Source organism: Orcinus orca, chromosome 1 (assembly GCF_937001465.1).
Source record: "Orcinus orca chromosome 1, mOrcOrc1.1, whole genome shotgun sequence".
Lineage (NCBI taxonomy): Eukaryota > Metazoa > Chordata > Mammalia > Artiodactyla > Delphinidae > Orcinus > Orcinus orca.
Genome location: NC_064559.1, coordinates 91,306,114 through 91,319,135, shown reverse-complemented (window position 1 = coordinate 91,319,135; position 13,022 = coordinate 91,306,114). Strand labels below are relative to the sequence as shown.

At 40.0% G+C, this 13,022-nt stretch overlaps 1 protein-coding gene across 3 annotated transcripts in view; it reads right to left on the bottom strand.

The window, feature by feature from the left end:
* The window catches only part of TMCO1 (transmembrane and coiled-coil domains 1), a 46,612-nt gene extending 34,860 nt beyond the window's left edge, over positions 1-11,752 (bottom strand). Inside the window, exons 1-3 of one of the 3 annotated variants that reach the window (XM_004282049.4) lie at positions 11,482-11,752; positions 10,997-11,074; positions 1,698-1,757 (exon numbers count right to left, since the gene is read on the bottom strand). In XM_004282049.4, the coding sequence (XP_004282097.1) occupies positions 1,698-1,757; positions 10,997-11,074; positions 11,482-11,551 (208 nt within the window). In that variant the 5' untranslated portion in view covers positions 11,552-11,752. Of the gene's footprint in view, positions 1-1,697; positions 1,758-10,776; positions 10,951-10,996; positions 11,075-11,481 lie in introns of those variants that run through there. The other 2 variants (XM_033409779.2, XM_049705549.1) reach the window with 2 other exon arrangements.
* Positions 11,753-13,022: the final 1,270 nt, after the last annotated feature.

Here is a 13,022-nt window from a genome sequence, read left to right as displayed (position 1 = left end):
TACTGAGCCTGTGCTCTAGAGCCTGCAAGCCACTGAACCCATGTGCCTAGAGCCGTGCTCCACAACAAGAGAAGCCACCGCAGTGAGAAGCCCGCGCACTGCAAAGAAGGGTAGCCCCTGCTCGCTGCAACTAGAGAAAGCCCATGCGCAGCAACGAAGACCCACAGCAGCCAAACATAAATGAATAAATAAATTTATTTTAAAAAGCTGCAGATTCTTAATGTTATGAATGACTAGGTTCAAACCCCTTCTCTACCACTGACTTAATCCATCATACCACTGAATGACCAAGAGCAAGTTACTTAAACCTCAATTTTCTCATCTCTAAAATTGAGGTAACACTGTTCACTACCACATACCATTGTTAAGAGAATTAAAAAATGTCAAGTGCTTACTTCAGGGTGTTGCAGATGGTAAGAACTCAACTGACCAGTATTTTATTTATTTATATTTTTACTTAGTTAATGCACACTAAAGCTTCAAGATTCAGCTTAAGCATTATCTCTTAAAGAAAACCTGATCCTCTAGATTGGTTTGGATATCCTTTCATCTTTACTTTTATGACACTCAGAATATCTCTCTAAAAAGTAAGTATTACACTGCATTGATCTGTTTTTCCTCTTTAGACCTCTTAAAACAGCAGTCCCCAACCTTTTGGGCACCAGGGACCCGTCTCGTGGAAGACAATTTTTCCACAGACGAGGAGGGCGGGTGTGTGTGTGTGGGGATGGTTCAGGTGGTAGTGCATACGATGAGGAGTTATGGGGAGCGGTAGATGAAGCTTCGCTCCCTCACCCACCCACCACTCACCTCCTGCTGTGTGGCCCCATAATGGTCCGTGGTCCAGGGGTTGGGGACCCCTGTCTTAAAAGACAGAATTTTTTCCTACTTTGTTTCTCCAATGCCCACCAGAGTGACTGACACATACAGAGCAGATGTACAGTAGCATCTTGCCATGGAACTAAATGAATAGGCCATTTAGAACACATCTGATACCCCTACACTAAACTGAAAAGCTTTAACCAGAACAGAACACTTGTATAGTCTAGCCTGGTAGAGTAATCTCCCAGGATTTAACAGCAGTGACCTAGGCACAGAGACATAGTTTCTGAGCCAAATACACAATTTCACAACCATTTTGTTCTGACTGTAGAATCAGGAAGCATCATAAAGTATAAATACAAATCACAGGCAGTCACTTATAAATTGTCTTTTTGGAACTGAACTACATTCTGTATTAAATTCTAAATTACACTGGAAAACCAAAAACATATAATTATTTTGCAGACTAGGTAAAATTACTCAGCAGAAAATTTCCTACATCTTGGTAGATCTCCATCACCAGTCAATTCTCAGTAAGGAAGTTATGGCAACAATAAATACAAGTAACTCAGACTTAACTGGAAATAATCATCTCAGATAAGAAAAACAATACCCTTTTACAAACTATGCCAAGAACCTTCAGCCAAGTTCAAAAGCCATGACTGTCAACACCATTTCACTAAACTGAAATTTCAAACCTAAGAGCAAAAACAAGAGAGAGAATCAAGTAAGATAACATATGCAAGTGCTTTGTAGACCATAAAACTATACAAACATAAGTTACCACTACTAAATACTTTATTACATTTTCATTATCTAAGAATTTATTTCTTCCAAGAAACTTCAATATTTTGTATACCAATAACTCATCTTACCTATTTTCTTTTTTTGTTGTCGACCAGCTGACTCCGTTATTGTTTCCTTCTTCTTTTCCACTGTAAACAACATAGTAACACAGTAAAAATTAATTATGCATTACACAAAAGAAACAAAGGATGTTTTATCACAGCTGAACCAATGAAAGAAGCTTACAAGAAAGTTACATGCTGCCTTTGATTACGGTCATGGTTAACTGGTATGCTCCCACACCTGCTGACAGTAAAAGGTAGACACAATATTCTAAAAATAAAACAGCAATATTGTAAGCATCATTAATTAAATACCCATAAAGGACTTTATAAACACAAAGTCATAATCAAAACTGAGATGATTTTCAGACCATTAGCTGTGGGTGATTGCCTTAGGTAGAGTCTAAGCACAATTTTAAAATTCTGCTCTCAGGTGATTAATTGTAGTGCCATTCTCATATTCACCATAGAAGGTGGGCATTCATTCATTCAGTTATTGGCTGCCTAAGTTAACAGGCACCATTCTAGGTAAATAAAAAGATAAACATGATCCTTGCCCTCTAAAAAGCAATTTAGTGAGGGCACATAATCAAGTAACAATTATAGTATAGAAAAATGGCAACACATGCACAGGGTAGGAAGATCAGGAGAGCCAAAAAAGCTACGACTAAATTTTTTTGAGGCTTTTCAATTAATATGACAATAAAGTAACAGTAAGCTTTTGAAGAAGAATAGTGTTAATGTATTTATATTTAATATTTACTATCTTTAATCACCTATGAATGGACTAGCAATAGATACACCAAAAATTACCTTTACTCTATTTACATTATCTGTTTCTTATATTATCTTAGTATACTTCCTTTACTAGCAAATAGTACAGTACATGTATTATTTCTAAAAGCTGCATTAAAGAGAATTAGCAGGTAGGAATCTTTCCCTTAGTATATTAAGTACGCTGAATTCTAAAAGGAAAATTGGTGTTACTCCTTTATCAAAGAGATATAAAATTCAATTTAACTCCACTATTACAAATAAAATGGTAAAGTTCTGACTAAAATAAAATGGTAAAGTTCTGACTATAATAAAATGTGTGTGTGTGAATTGGGTGTCTAAGCGACAGGTACTGTTCTAGGTAGATAAAAAGATAAAACATGACATATATAGGGGGAAAAAAGAGGGATTTTTTTGTTTGTTTGGCCGCACCAGGTGGCATGTAGGATCATAGTTCCCTGATCAGGGATCTAACCCATGTGCCCTGCAGTGGGAGCTTGGAGTCTTAACCACTGGACCACCAGGGAAGTCCCAAGACAGAGATTTAGAATGAACTACTGGTATGAGATCATAAAAGGAAATTAAGTCAAATTCTACAAGATGTTACAGAAATAACATTTTAAAAGACAAAATGGACAGAAACATTGATGCTTTATTCTTTATCATTATTATTAACCAAAGAAACAAAAAATATCTTTCCCACCTCAGAAGGACTATAACACAGCTACTTGGCATTTAACCATGACTGAATAAAAAACAAGGGGGGAAAAAAAAAGTCAGAAGGCTAGAGAATAGAAACATAAGATAATACAATGAACATTAACCTGATCTTCTAGCACACTGGATTAAGACTAGATAAATCTTTTCTAGGGATAATATAAATTAACCTAATGGTTTTTTAACCTCATGAAGTTGCAAAGAAACTCTTTTTGCTGATATTTATTCACCAGAACCTCACCCCATAACAAGAAATGGAGATACTGGACTTCCCTGGTGGCGCAGTGGTTAAGAATCCGCCTGCCAATGCAGGGGACATGGGTTCGAGCCCTGGTCCGGGAAGATCCCACATGCTGCAGGGCAACTAAGCCCGTGCGCCACAACCACCGAGACTGCGCTCTAGAGCCCGCGAGCCACAACTACTGAGCCCACGTGCCACAACTACTGAAGCCCACATACCTAGAGCCCGTGCTCTGCAACAAGAGAAGCCACCGCAATGAGAAGCACGCGCACCGCAACTAAGAGTAGCCCCTGCTCGCAGCAACTAGAGAAAGCCCGCACACAGCAATGAAGACCCAAGGCAGCCAAAAATAAATTAATTAATTAATTTATTTTAAAAAATAAAGGGAGATCCTCCTCTAAAAAAGAAAAAGAAAGAAAAGAAATGGAGATATCGGAGTTGACAAAAATAAAAGACGTCTACTATGAAACATATTTTTTGCCCATGACCTGGTATTGCTGCGTTCTGAATTAGAGTTGTCAAACAGTTTATAAATTACTCTAAAAGCTTTATCCTGTTGCACTGTAAGCTAAAGAAATACTTCATATTTTACAATAATTTGTACTTAATAAATGTTCTCAAATAAATAATTTTGTTACAAGAATCCAATTACATATAGTACTTTAAATCTTTCTCATTTACTGAAGTGTTCTTTCATTGGTCTACATTATTAAAGTGACACAACGAAAAAAGACTTACTGACATTTAGAGCACACTCATAAGTCTAGTGACCACCTAAATCAAACAGCTTGGTACCTTTATGAAAGCATCTTTTGTCAAAGGCCCCACCACAATAGGACAGCTTTGTAGGTAACACCAGTATTCTCCAAATAATGCCTCTGATCAGATCTGCTCAAGATACGAAATCTACACCTAATTCTGATTCAAATATATTTATATTTCTTTGTATTCCTCAAAAACCCTACAAATTTTTTTGAGGTTTTAATTATTTTAATTTTTTCATTTCATTTTATTCTTTTACATTTTGAGCCTGTGCTTCCCATCGCTTTATTACAGAACAAAGAGTAGATGAAATAGCAAGGCTTCCTTTCAGTTTGGTTTATTACTATTGATTGGTTTGTTCACTGAAATGTGTGAAAATACACTTTAGTCACCTTAAATTCATTATTAGCTATCAAAGTCCAAAATGTACTGATTGATTCAAAATTGTTTCAATAGACAGAAAATTTCTACTTTTTCAACTGCGGCTGCCTGCTTATTTATACTCATAAAGAATTTTTGTTTGCCTGAAGTTGTGAATAGATTAGACTTTTATATAAGTTTAAAATATCAGGTAGTAACTATTTTAATAGTCTACAAGTTGGTGATCATCCAATGAGAGTTGTCACTGGAAAACATGTTAAAGAACAGATACGTGTATATGTATGACTGAAACACTTTGCTGTACACCTGAAAGTAACATAATGTTGTTAATCAACTATACTCCAATACAAAATAGTTAAAAAAAAAAATAACCAAAGTAAAACACTCATTTATTTTAAAGAGTCAGTTTTAAAGATAAGCGATGGTCTTATGCTTACCCCCACTCCCTATTTCCTTCATTTCAAAGAGCAACCACTTTTACCTCTTTTAGCTGATTATTTTGATATTTACCCCTATATCCTTTTTTTTTTGGTAGCACCGGTGGCTTGTGGGATCTCAGTTACCCGACCAGGGACTGAACCCAGGCCATGACAGTGAAAGCACCGAATCCTAACCACTAGACCACCAAGGAACTCCCATAAAGTTTTTTTTTTTTTCTTTTAACCCCTATATCTTGAAATAAGCTAGTTACATCATAAAATCCATTGTTATAGTTGTAATTTTGGTTAAATGTGAGTTCAACATTTACAAAATTATGATCACGAAAATACTGTTCACAGGTAATTTATGTAGCAAACTATTTAACTTCCTGCAAGTTTTTCCTAGATTTATGGCATTTTAAAATTTGTTTGGTCGTCTCCGTACTTATCACTAATTCAGCCCCAAATTCTTAGTTAGCTGTCTAAATCTTTCCTGTACAAAGTCAGATCATTAGGCATTATAGATTTTCCTGAAGAAGTTTCTCCTAGCACCCTCTTACAAGCTCAGCCTGGTGCACAGCTGACATTCCTAAGAATGTCAGATCTAAATCTGCCTTCATCATCGTCCGGGCGATTCCCTTCACCTGAGTCCTGTGTTGGAGCTCTTGTTTCCTGGAGTTCATATCTTCCTTTTTTTTTTGGTTTACTCATTTGTCTTGGTGTAGTGTATTTTCCAATAGTTGGCTGAGATAAAATTTTTTAAGGCCTTGCATATCGGATAATTTCCTCAAAGGATCCTTTATGTCTGATATGTTTTTATTTCTGTCATTTCCACGTGACACTTTTTTATAGTTTCCGTCTTCTGAAAATCCCCATCTGTTCATGCATATTGTCTACATTTTCCACTAGATCCTTTAACATGTTAATCATAGTTATGTACAAGTTCTATGCCTGGGCCATCTCTCTCTCTTTTTTTTTTTTTTGTTTTTTTCTTTGGTCACACTGCACAGCTTGCGGGATCTTAGCTCCCCAACCAGGGATTGAACCCGTGCCCCCTGCAGTGGAAGCGTGGAGTCCTAACCACTGGACCACCAGGGAATTCCCATGGGCCATCTATAAATTTGGTCCCTACAAACTTTTCTTGCCTGGATCCATACGAAATTTTGAACACAGAATGTCAGAAGGGATTATGTTTGCAATTAAGACGTTTGTTCAAAGAGGGAATTTACCTTATTTCTTCCTATTAAATATCCCATGCTAAATAATAGTTATCCATTTGATTACAAATATCTAGAAGACAGTATCTATGCCCGTTCGTTGCGTACTGCACTCATCATGGTGACCTCTACAGCGAGCAAGCAATCATACGTGTCAACTGATCATATAAATGAAAATAATACATGCTCACTGAGTTCTTGTGGTTTTTTTTTTTAATTGAAGTATAGTTGATTTACAATGTTGTGTGAATTTCTGGTGTACAGCAAAGTGATTCAGTTATACATATATACATAAGTTCGTTTGCAGATTCTTCTCCATTATAGTTTACTACAAGCTATTGAATATAGTTCCCTGTGCTATACAGTAGTACCTCGCTGTTTATGTATTTTATGTATAGTAGTTTGTATCTTCTAATCCCAAACTCCTAATTTATCCCTCCCCGACCCTTCCCTTTTGATAATCATAAATCTGTTTTCTATGTCTGTGTATGTTCACTGAGTTTTGATAGATTACCTGAAATAGAGGACTTAAGACCATAAGAAATGCCATGAGACATTCCAATCATCACCAACCTACCTCATACTTATCTTCAAAGCAAGCACATTAGTCAATTATATTAAAAAATACAACCATGGAAGCTTTGCCTGGCAACTATTACTTTGAATTTAGGTGTCAGGTGAAGGAGACTTAACTTCTATAATACAGATAACTAGAGACAAGGCAATTAGTTGTGGATACTAAGGAAGCCCAAAATCTACAGAGCAAATTCATGTAAGTATTTAAGGTATGAGAATATTAATCAAAACAAATTCGAAACTAAAGGTGTTTTGTATTTCATAAGACTACTCCATGATACATGTGATATGAAGAAATTTGTCTTTGGATGCCTCTGCATGCTGGCTAACTAGTTTATGATCATAGCAGAACAATTCCTCACAAAGAATACATGTGATGTTATGTTATAGAGATCATTTATTCTTTAAGCTTTTCAACATGCTTTTATCAAGTAGTGAATCTGTGCCAGGACCTGTGTTAAGTGCTAGAGACACAAGGGCCTTTGCCCTCATAGAAATTACAGTTCAGTTGGGGAGAGGACATTATTTGAATAATAATCATACATAGAAAAAATTGTAATTATGATAAGTTCTCTAAGGAGAAGTATCTGGATAAATTAAGGTCCATGATCCAAAGATTTGATCCTGCTGGGGAGACTAAATAAGGCTTTGAGATCTGAAGAATGACTAGGAGTTTATTAGACAAATGAGAAGGGAAAATTATTCCAGACAGAGGAAAAAGTAGATACAAAAGCCCAGCTCCATAGTAGGAAAAAGCAAGATTGGTTCAGAGGATGGCTAGAGAATAGAAAGGAGGGAAAAACATGACGCAGATGTGGTCGGAGAGGGAGAGAGGGAGGTACCCGACCACGCTAGACCTTGTAGGACACACCTTTGTCCTCAAAGCAATGGGAAGAAATTGAGTGTTTTAAGAAGGGCAAATAACACAATCAGATTTGTGTTTTGAAAAACTACTCCAGGTGTTACTGAACAGAATAAATTTGAGTGGCTGCAGGTGGAGCAATGAGGCGTCTATCACAGTAAATCAAATGAAATGTGATAGAAGTTTAGGCTAAGTGATGGTGGTGGAAATGAAGAGATGTGGAAAGACTGAAAACTCTTCAGGACAACAGGATCAGGGGTTGAGAGTGGACTGCACATACAGGGTGACAGAAGGAAGTATTTGAATCAACAAATATTTATTAGACATTTCCCATGTGCCAGCCACTTTTCTAGGTGCATGGGATACATCAGTAAACAACAATGATAAAAAAAAAAAAAGAGCCCTGCCCTAGTGAAGTGTTCATTGTAGCAGATGAATGAAAACAAAACAAAACAGCAGGATAAGGAAGATGAGGAGCGGCAGTGGTACAGGAGGTAGGCTGACTGCAGTTTTAAATAGGGTGGTCAAGTTAAGACTCACTGAGGTGAGCTGTGAACAAAGATTTGAAGAAGATACAAGGGTTAGGTAGACAGATATCACAGAGAAGAACATTCTAGGCAGAGGGAACAGCCATTAGATAGGTCCCAGCACAGGAGCGAGGCTGACCAGCAAACAGGTCAGTGAGGGTGGAGCAGAGTGAATGAGAGGGAAAGAAGATCAGAGCCATAACAGGGGACCCCTGTAGGCCACTGTAAAAACTTTAGCTTTTCCTCCAAATCAAAATGGGACACCATCAAAGAGTTATGAGCAGAGAAGGGACATGATCTGATATACTTTTTTTTTTTTTTTTTTTTGCGGTATGCAGGCCTCTCACTGTTGTGGCCTCTCCCGTTGCGGAGCACAGGCTCTGGACACGCAGGCTCAGCGGCCATGGCTCACGGGCCCAGCTGCTCTGCGGCATGTGGGATCTTCCCGGACCGGGGCACGAACCCGTGTCCCCTGCATTGGCAGGCGGACTCTCAACCACTGCGCCACCAGGGGAGCCCCGATATACTTTTAAAAAGATTATTCTGGCTGCTATCTTGGGAACAGGTTACAGGGAAACAAGACCACTTACTGGAGGCTATCACAATAATTCATGCAAAGGATGATGGTGGTTTGGACTATGGTAGTTAGCAGTGGAGGTGATGTAAAGTGGGCAGATTCTGGATATATTTGAAGGCAGCCCAACAGTACTGGATGTGGGCTGTGAGAGAAGAGTCAAAGATAACTACACAAGGATTATGTCCTTATGTCCTACACAAGGACAGGATTACCACTGACCAAGACACTGTGACGGCTACTAATGTAGCAGGCTTGGAAGTGAGAAACAGTGTTCAATTTGGACAGGTTGGGTTTGAGATATACATTAGACATTCCAGTGGAATTAACAAGTTGATAGTTGGATATCTGAATCTTGCATTAGTAGAGAGGGCTAAGGATATAAATTTGGGGGTCACTGGCAAATAGAGCACATAAATGAGTTCATTAAGGGAGTATAGAGGAAAAAAAATAAATTTTGAGTCACTCCCAACAACAGGAGGTCAAGAAGAGGAACCAAAAAGGAAACTGCAAAAGAACGACCAATTGACAAGGTAAGTGCAAACCCAAGAGAGTGTGGTGTCCTGAAAGCCAAATGAAGAAAGTATAGTAAGGTTTCTGGCTTGCACCATTGGAAGCAAGGAAGTACCATTCACCGAATAGGGTAATACTGGAAAAGGATCACATGTGTGAAGGTAAAGATAATGAGTTTGGTTTTAAATATGTTGAGGTGCATTAACAACACTGAATAAATGAAGGAACAGTAAACCGTAATTTAAAAGGCCTGAATTTGGTTTCTAATTCTTTGTTTGCTCTGAGACATTAATACATCATTTAACCTTTCTGAGTCTCAATCTCCTTTTCTAGAAAAGGAGAATAATTTTACACAACTGACCACAAATTGTTACTATGTGGATATTAGAAATGGGATGTTGTAAAAAAGAAAACTTCAAACTCTTATGAAGACATACAGAAAAGTCATAGAATACAGAAAGTCACAAGAATTTTAAGATGTGAAAGTTAGAGTTAATCTTTATAAGGCAGAAAAGGAGACTGAAAACCAAATCAAGCTTGTAAGGAACCATTCACATTATACCTATAGCAGCTCCCTCAGCTGTATCCTGTGGAATTCTTGTCTTATTTCAAAAACAACAAACTCAACTTGTTCTTAAACTTTTCCTCAAATACTCCTTCAACCATCAGACCCAAATGAAAGTTGGCTTATCCCTGAAGACACCACTTACCTTGACACCAATCATTATGACCTGCTGTTCTCCAAACACACCTTACTAGTTAAAATTTCCCTTTTTGCACATATGCTATTTCCTTTGTCTGGAACTCCTTCCTCATCTCATCCTCTGTCCAAATTCTAACTACGCATGAAGGACTGCAAGGCTATTTGCATCACAAAGGCTTCCATGGCCCCTCACAACTGAATGGGGTCTCTTCTTTAGAACCACCACAGCACATAATAAGTACCTCTCTTGTCAGTTACTCCACTGAGGTTTGTATTACGTATTCTGCATAAAAGTCTTATATTTGGGGACTTCCCTGGTGGCGCAGTGGTTAAAACTCCACCTGCCAATGCAGGGGACACGGGTTCAAGCCCTGGTCCGGGAAGATCCCACATGCCGCAGAGCAACTAAGCCCGTGTGCCACAACTACTGAGCCTGTGCTCTAGAGCCCGCAAGCCACAACTACTGAGCCTGCGTGCCACAGCTACTGAAGCCTGTGTGCCTAGAGCCCGTGCTCCACAACAAGAAGCCACCACAATGAGAAGCCTACACACCGCAACGAAGAGTAGTCCCCGCTCACCGCAACTAGAGAAAGCCTGCACGCAGCAACGAAGACCCAATGCAGCCAAAAATAAAATAAATAAATAAATTTATTTTTAAAAGTTTTCTTTAAAAAAAAGAAAATCTTATATTTCTAAACAGACTTCAATTCTAGTCAGATTCACCTTTGTATTCCTATGAAGTTTTTACATCAGTTGATGCTCCTAAAATATGTACTGTGAACATGCACTCAGTGAGCCTGATGTATTGAAACTGTTTTTAAAGGATGTTGCCATACTCACATTTTTTTTTTTTTTCTTTGCGGTACGCGGGTCTCTCACTGTTGTGGCCTCTCCCGTAGCGGAGCACAGGCTCCGGACGTGCAGGCCCAGCGGCCATGGCTCACGGGCCCAGCCGCTCCGCGGCATGTGGGATCTTCCCAGACCGGGGCACGAACCCGTGTCCCCTGCATCGGCAGGCGGACTCTCAACCACTGCGCCACCAGGGAAGCCCCATACTCACATTTTTTACTCTGTTTTTCCACTTCTGCCTTCAGTCTCTTGTACTTGTCTGTCCTGTAAACCAGGACCCAGGTTATACCTAAAACATTAAAAGCAGCATGCTAATAGTGAAATGTTTGGAACGGTCACAACAGCCTTTATTAGTGGTTACCGTTGGATAAGAATGGATTTCAATTTTTTGCTTTGTATTCACCAACAGTTAACTTTTTTCAAACGTTAAGACAACTGAATTTTCAACCAAAACTGTGACACGATACGAAGGTGTCTTCACAAACACGCAAGTGAAACCTCCCCTAGACCGAAGAAACCTCGGCAATCGATTCCACACTACCCCTCCCGCTCCTGGAGGTAGATTCCTTGGAATGGAGATGAAACACACTCCCACCCCCGCCAAGGCTCGCGACCTCTCCCTAGGCTCGAGGGACCCACGGCCTAGGATCCTTCCCTCGGGGACTGATCAAACGTCAGAGAAGCAGCCGCTCTCACCCTCGGCGAGCAGAGCCGTACACACGGAGATAAACACGATGAGCAGCGTGTCTGCGAACATGGTGCTCATCTTGCGCTTCAGTCTCTGCACTCCCACCCGCCAGGGGGGAAGCGCTCGAAAGCCAGGGAAAGTGAAACGAAAACGACTTTCCTAGATTTCAGGACAGCCGAGGAACACACCGACACTCTCAGCCTGGAAGCCTCACTTCCGCTTCCTGGGCGCAGCGCCGGAAGTGCTCCTCCTGGCGTGTCGCGCTACCGCGAGAATCCCGCGGAAACCGAGCTGCGTGTCTCTGGGGCTTATGGGCTGGCGCTCAGGCCGAATCTCGCGAGAGTTGGAACTGGAGCCGCTGAAACGGAGTTACGGAGGCGGAACCCCGTCCGGTAGCGTTTGCTCGCCGTGGTGCTGGAGTGTGCTTTCTTCTCGCCCAGAGTCCACTTGTTTTGACTCGTCTGCGTTGCTGTCTCAGTCCCACATCTAAGGTCGAGTAGGTAGTTTAGCCTAGGTTTGCGTAAGGTGGGGAGATTGACTTCCGCACACACGTAGCGAATGCCTGTGTTTAGATGCCGGGCCACGGATTTGGGGCGCGAACGTCAATGAATCGTGGGCCGCTGGCTTCCAGGCACTCACATCCTAGTAAAAGAGAAAAACTTGTACGTACGGTGTGATTGGGGTTTTAATAGAGGTATGACCAGAATGCTGCGGTGACCCGGTTGAGGGGATGGTCAGAGAAAGCTAGTAGAAGGAATTGAAGCAGTCGCTTAGAGAAGTCTGAGTGCTTTTGTAGAAAGCAAAGTCTTTCCAGGCAGAGACACGGTGCTTGAAAATACCCGGTGTGTAATAGAGCAGTGAGCGGTTTGTCTTGAGAAGGGGTCCTAAACCCAAATACCCATCATGGTCAGGTATAAAGTATTTTACACTGGGTGGGCGTAAGAAAATGGTGGGAGGTACTACGATGAGCAAGGGAGCACTGACTTTATCTGAAGGGAACAATTGCTACATCCAACCAATTTCCCTTGGAGAATGAGCACCCAGTTTCCAATACCTTCCCATTTTTCAAGAAAATCCAAAAATCCTGATTTTATATGAAATTTTACAAGTTCAGTCTATAAATGCTGGTAACTCATTAAATTTTAAAATGGGTAGAGAAATTGTCTCATTAGCTTGGTTTCAGCCTTTTCAGCTTTTCCAGACTGTGTCTGTGTGAGTGTGTAGGAAAATCTGGAAGCTGGCTGAACTGTTTCCCCTTGGCCTGTACTCTCTATCGTTTTTTTTCTTTTCTCGTAAACTCCAATGCATTTTATTTATAATTTTCCTATAACGCTATATTTGGCCTTTATTAGTTATATGTGCATTTCTTGTCTCCTCTTTACACTTAGTGGCAGAGACCCTGTTTCCTTTTAACAGATATTGAGCTTCTCTTCATGTGTCAGGCTCAGTGGTAGGCACTGTTAAGGTTGGAAAGAGTGATTAAGATACTACTACTGACTTCCCTGTAAGTTATACATTATAACAACACATACTAGAGGTGTCAACTGAA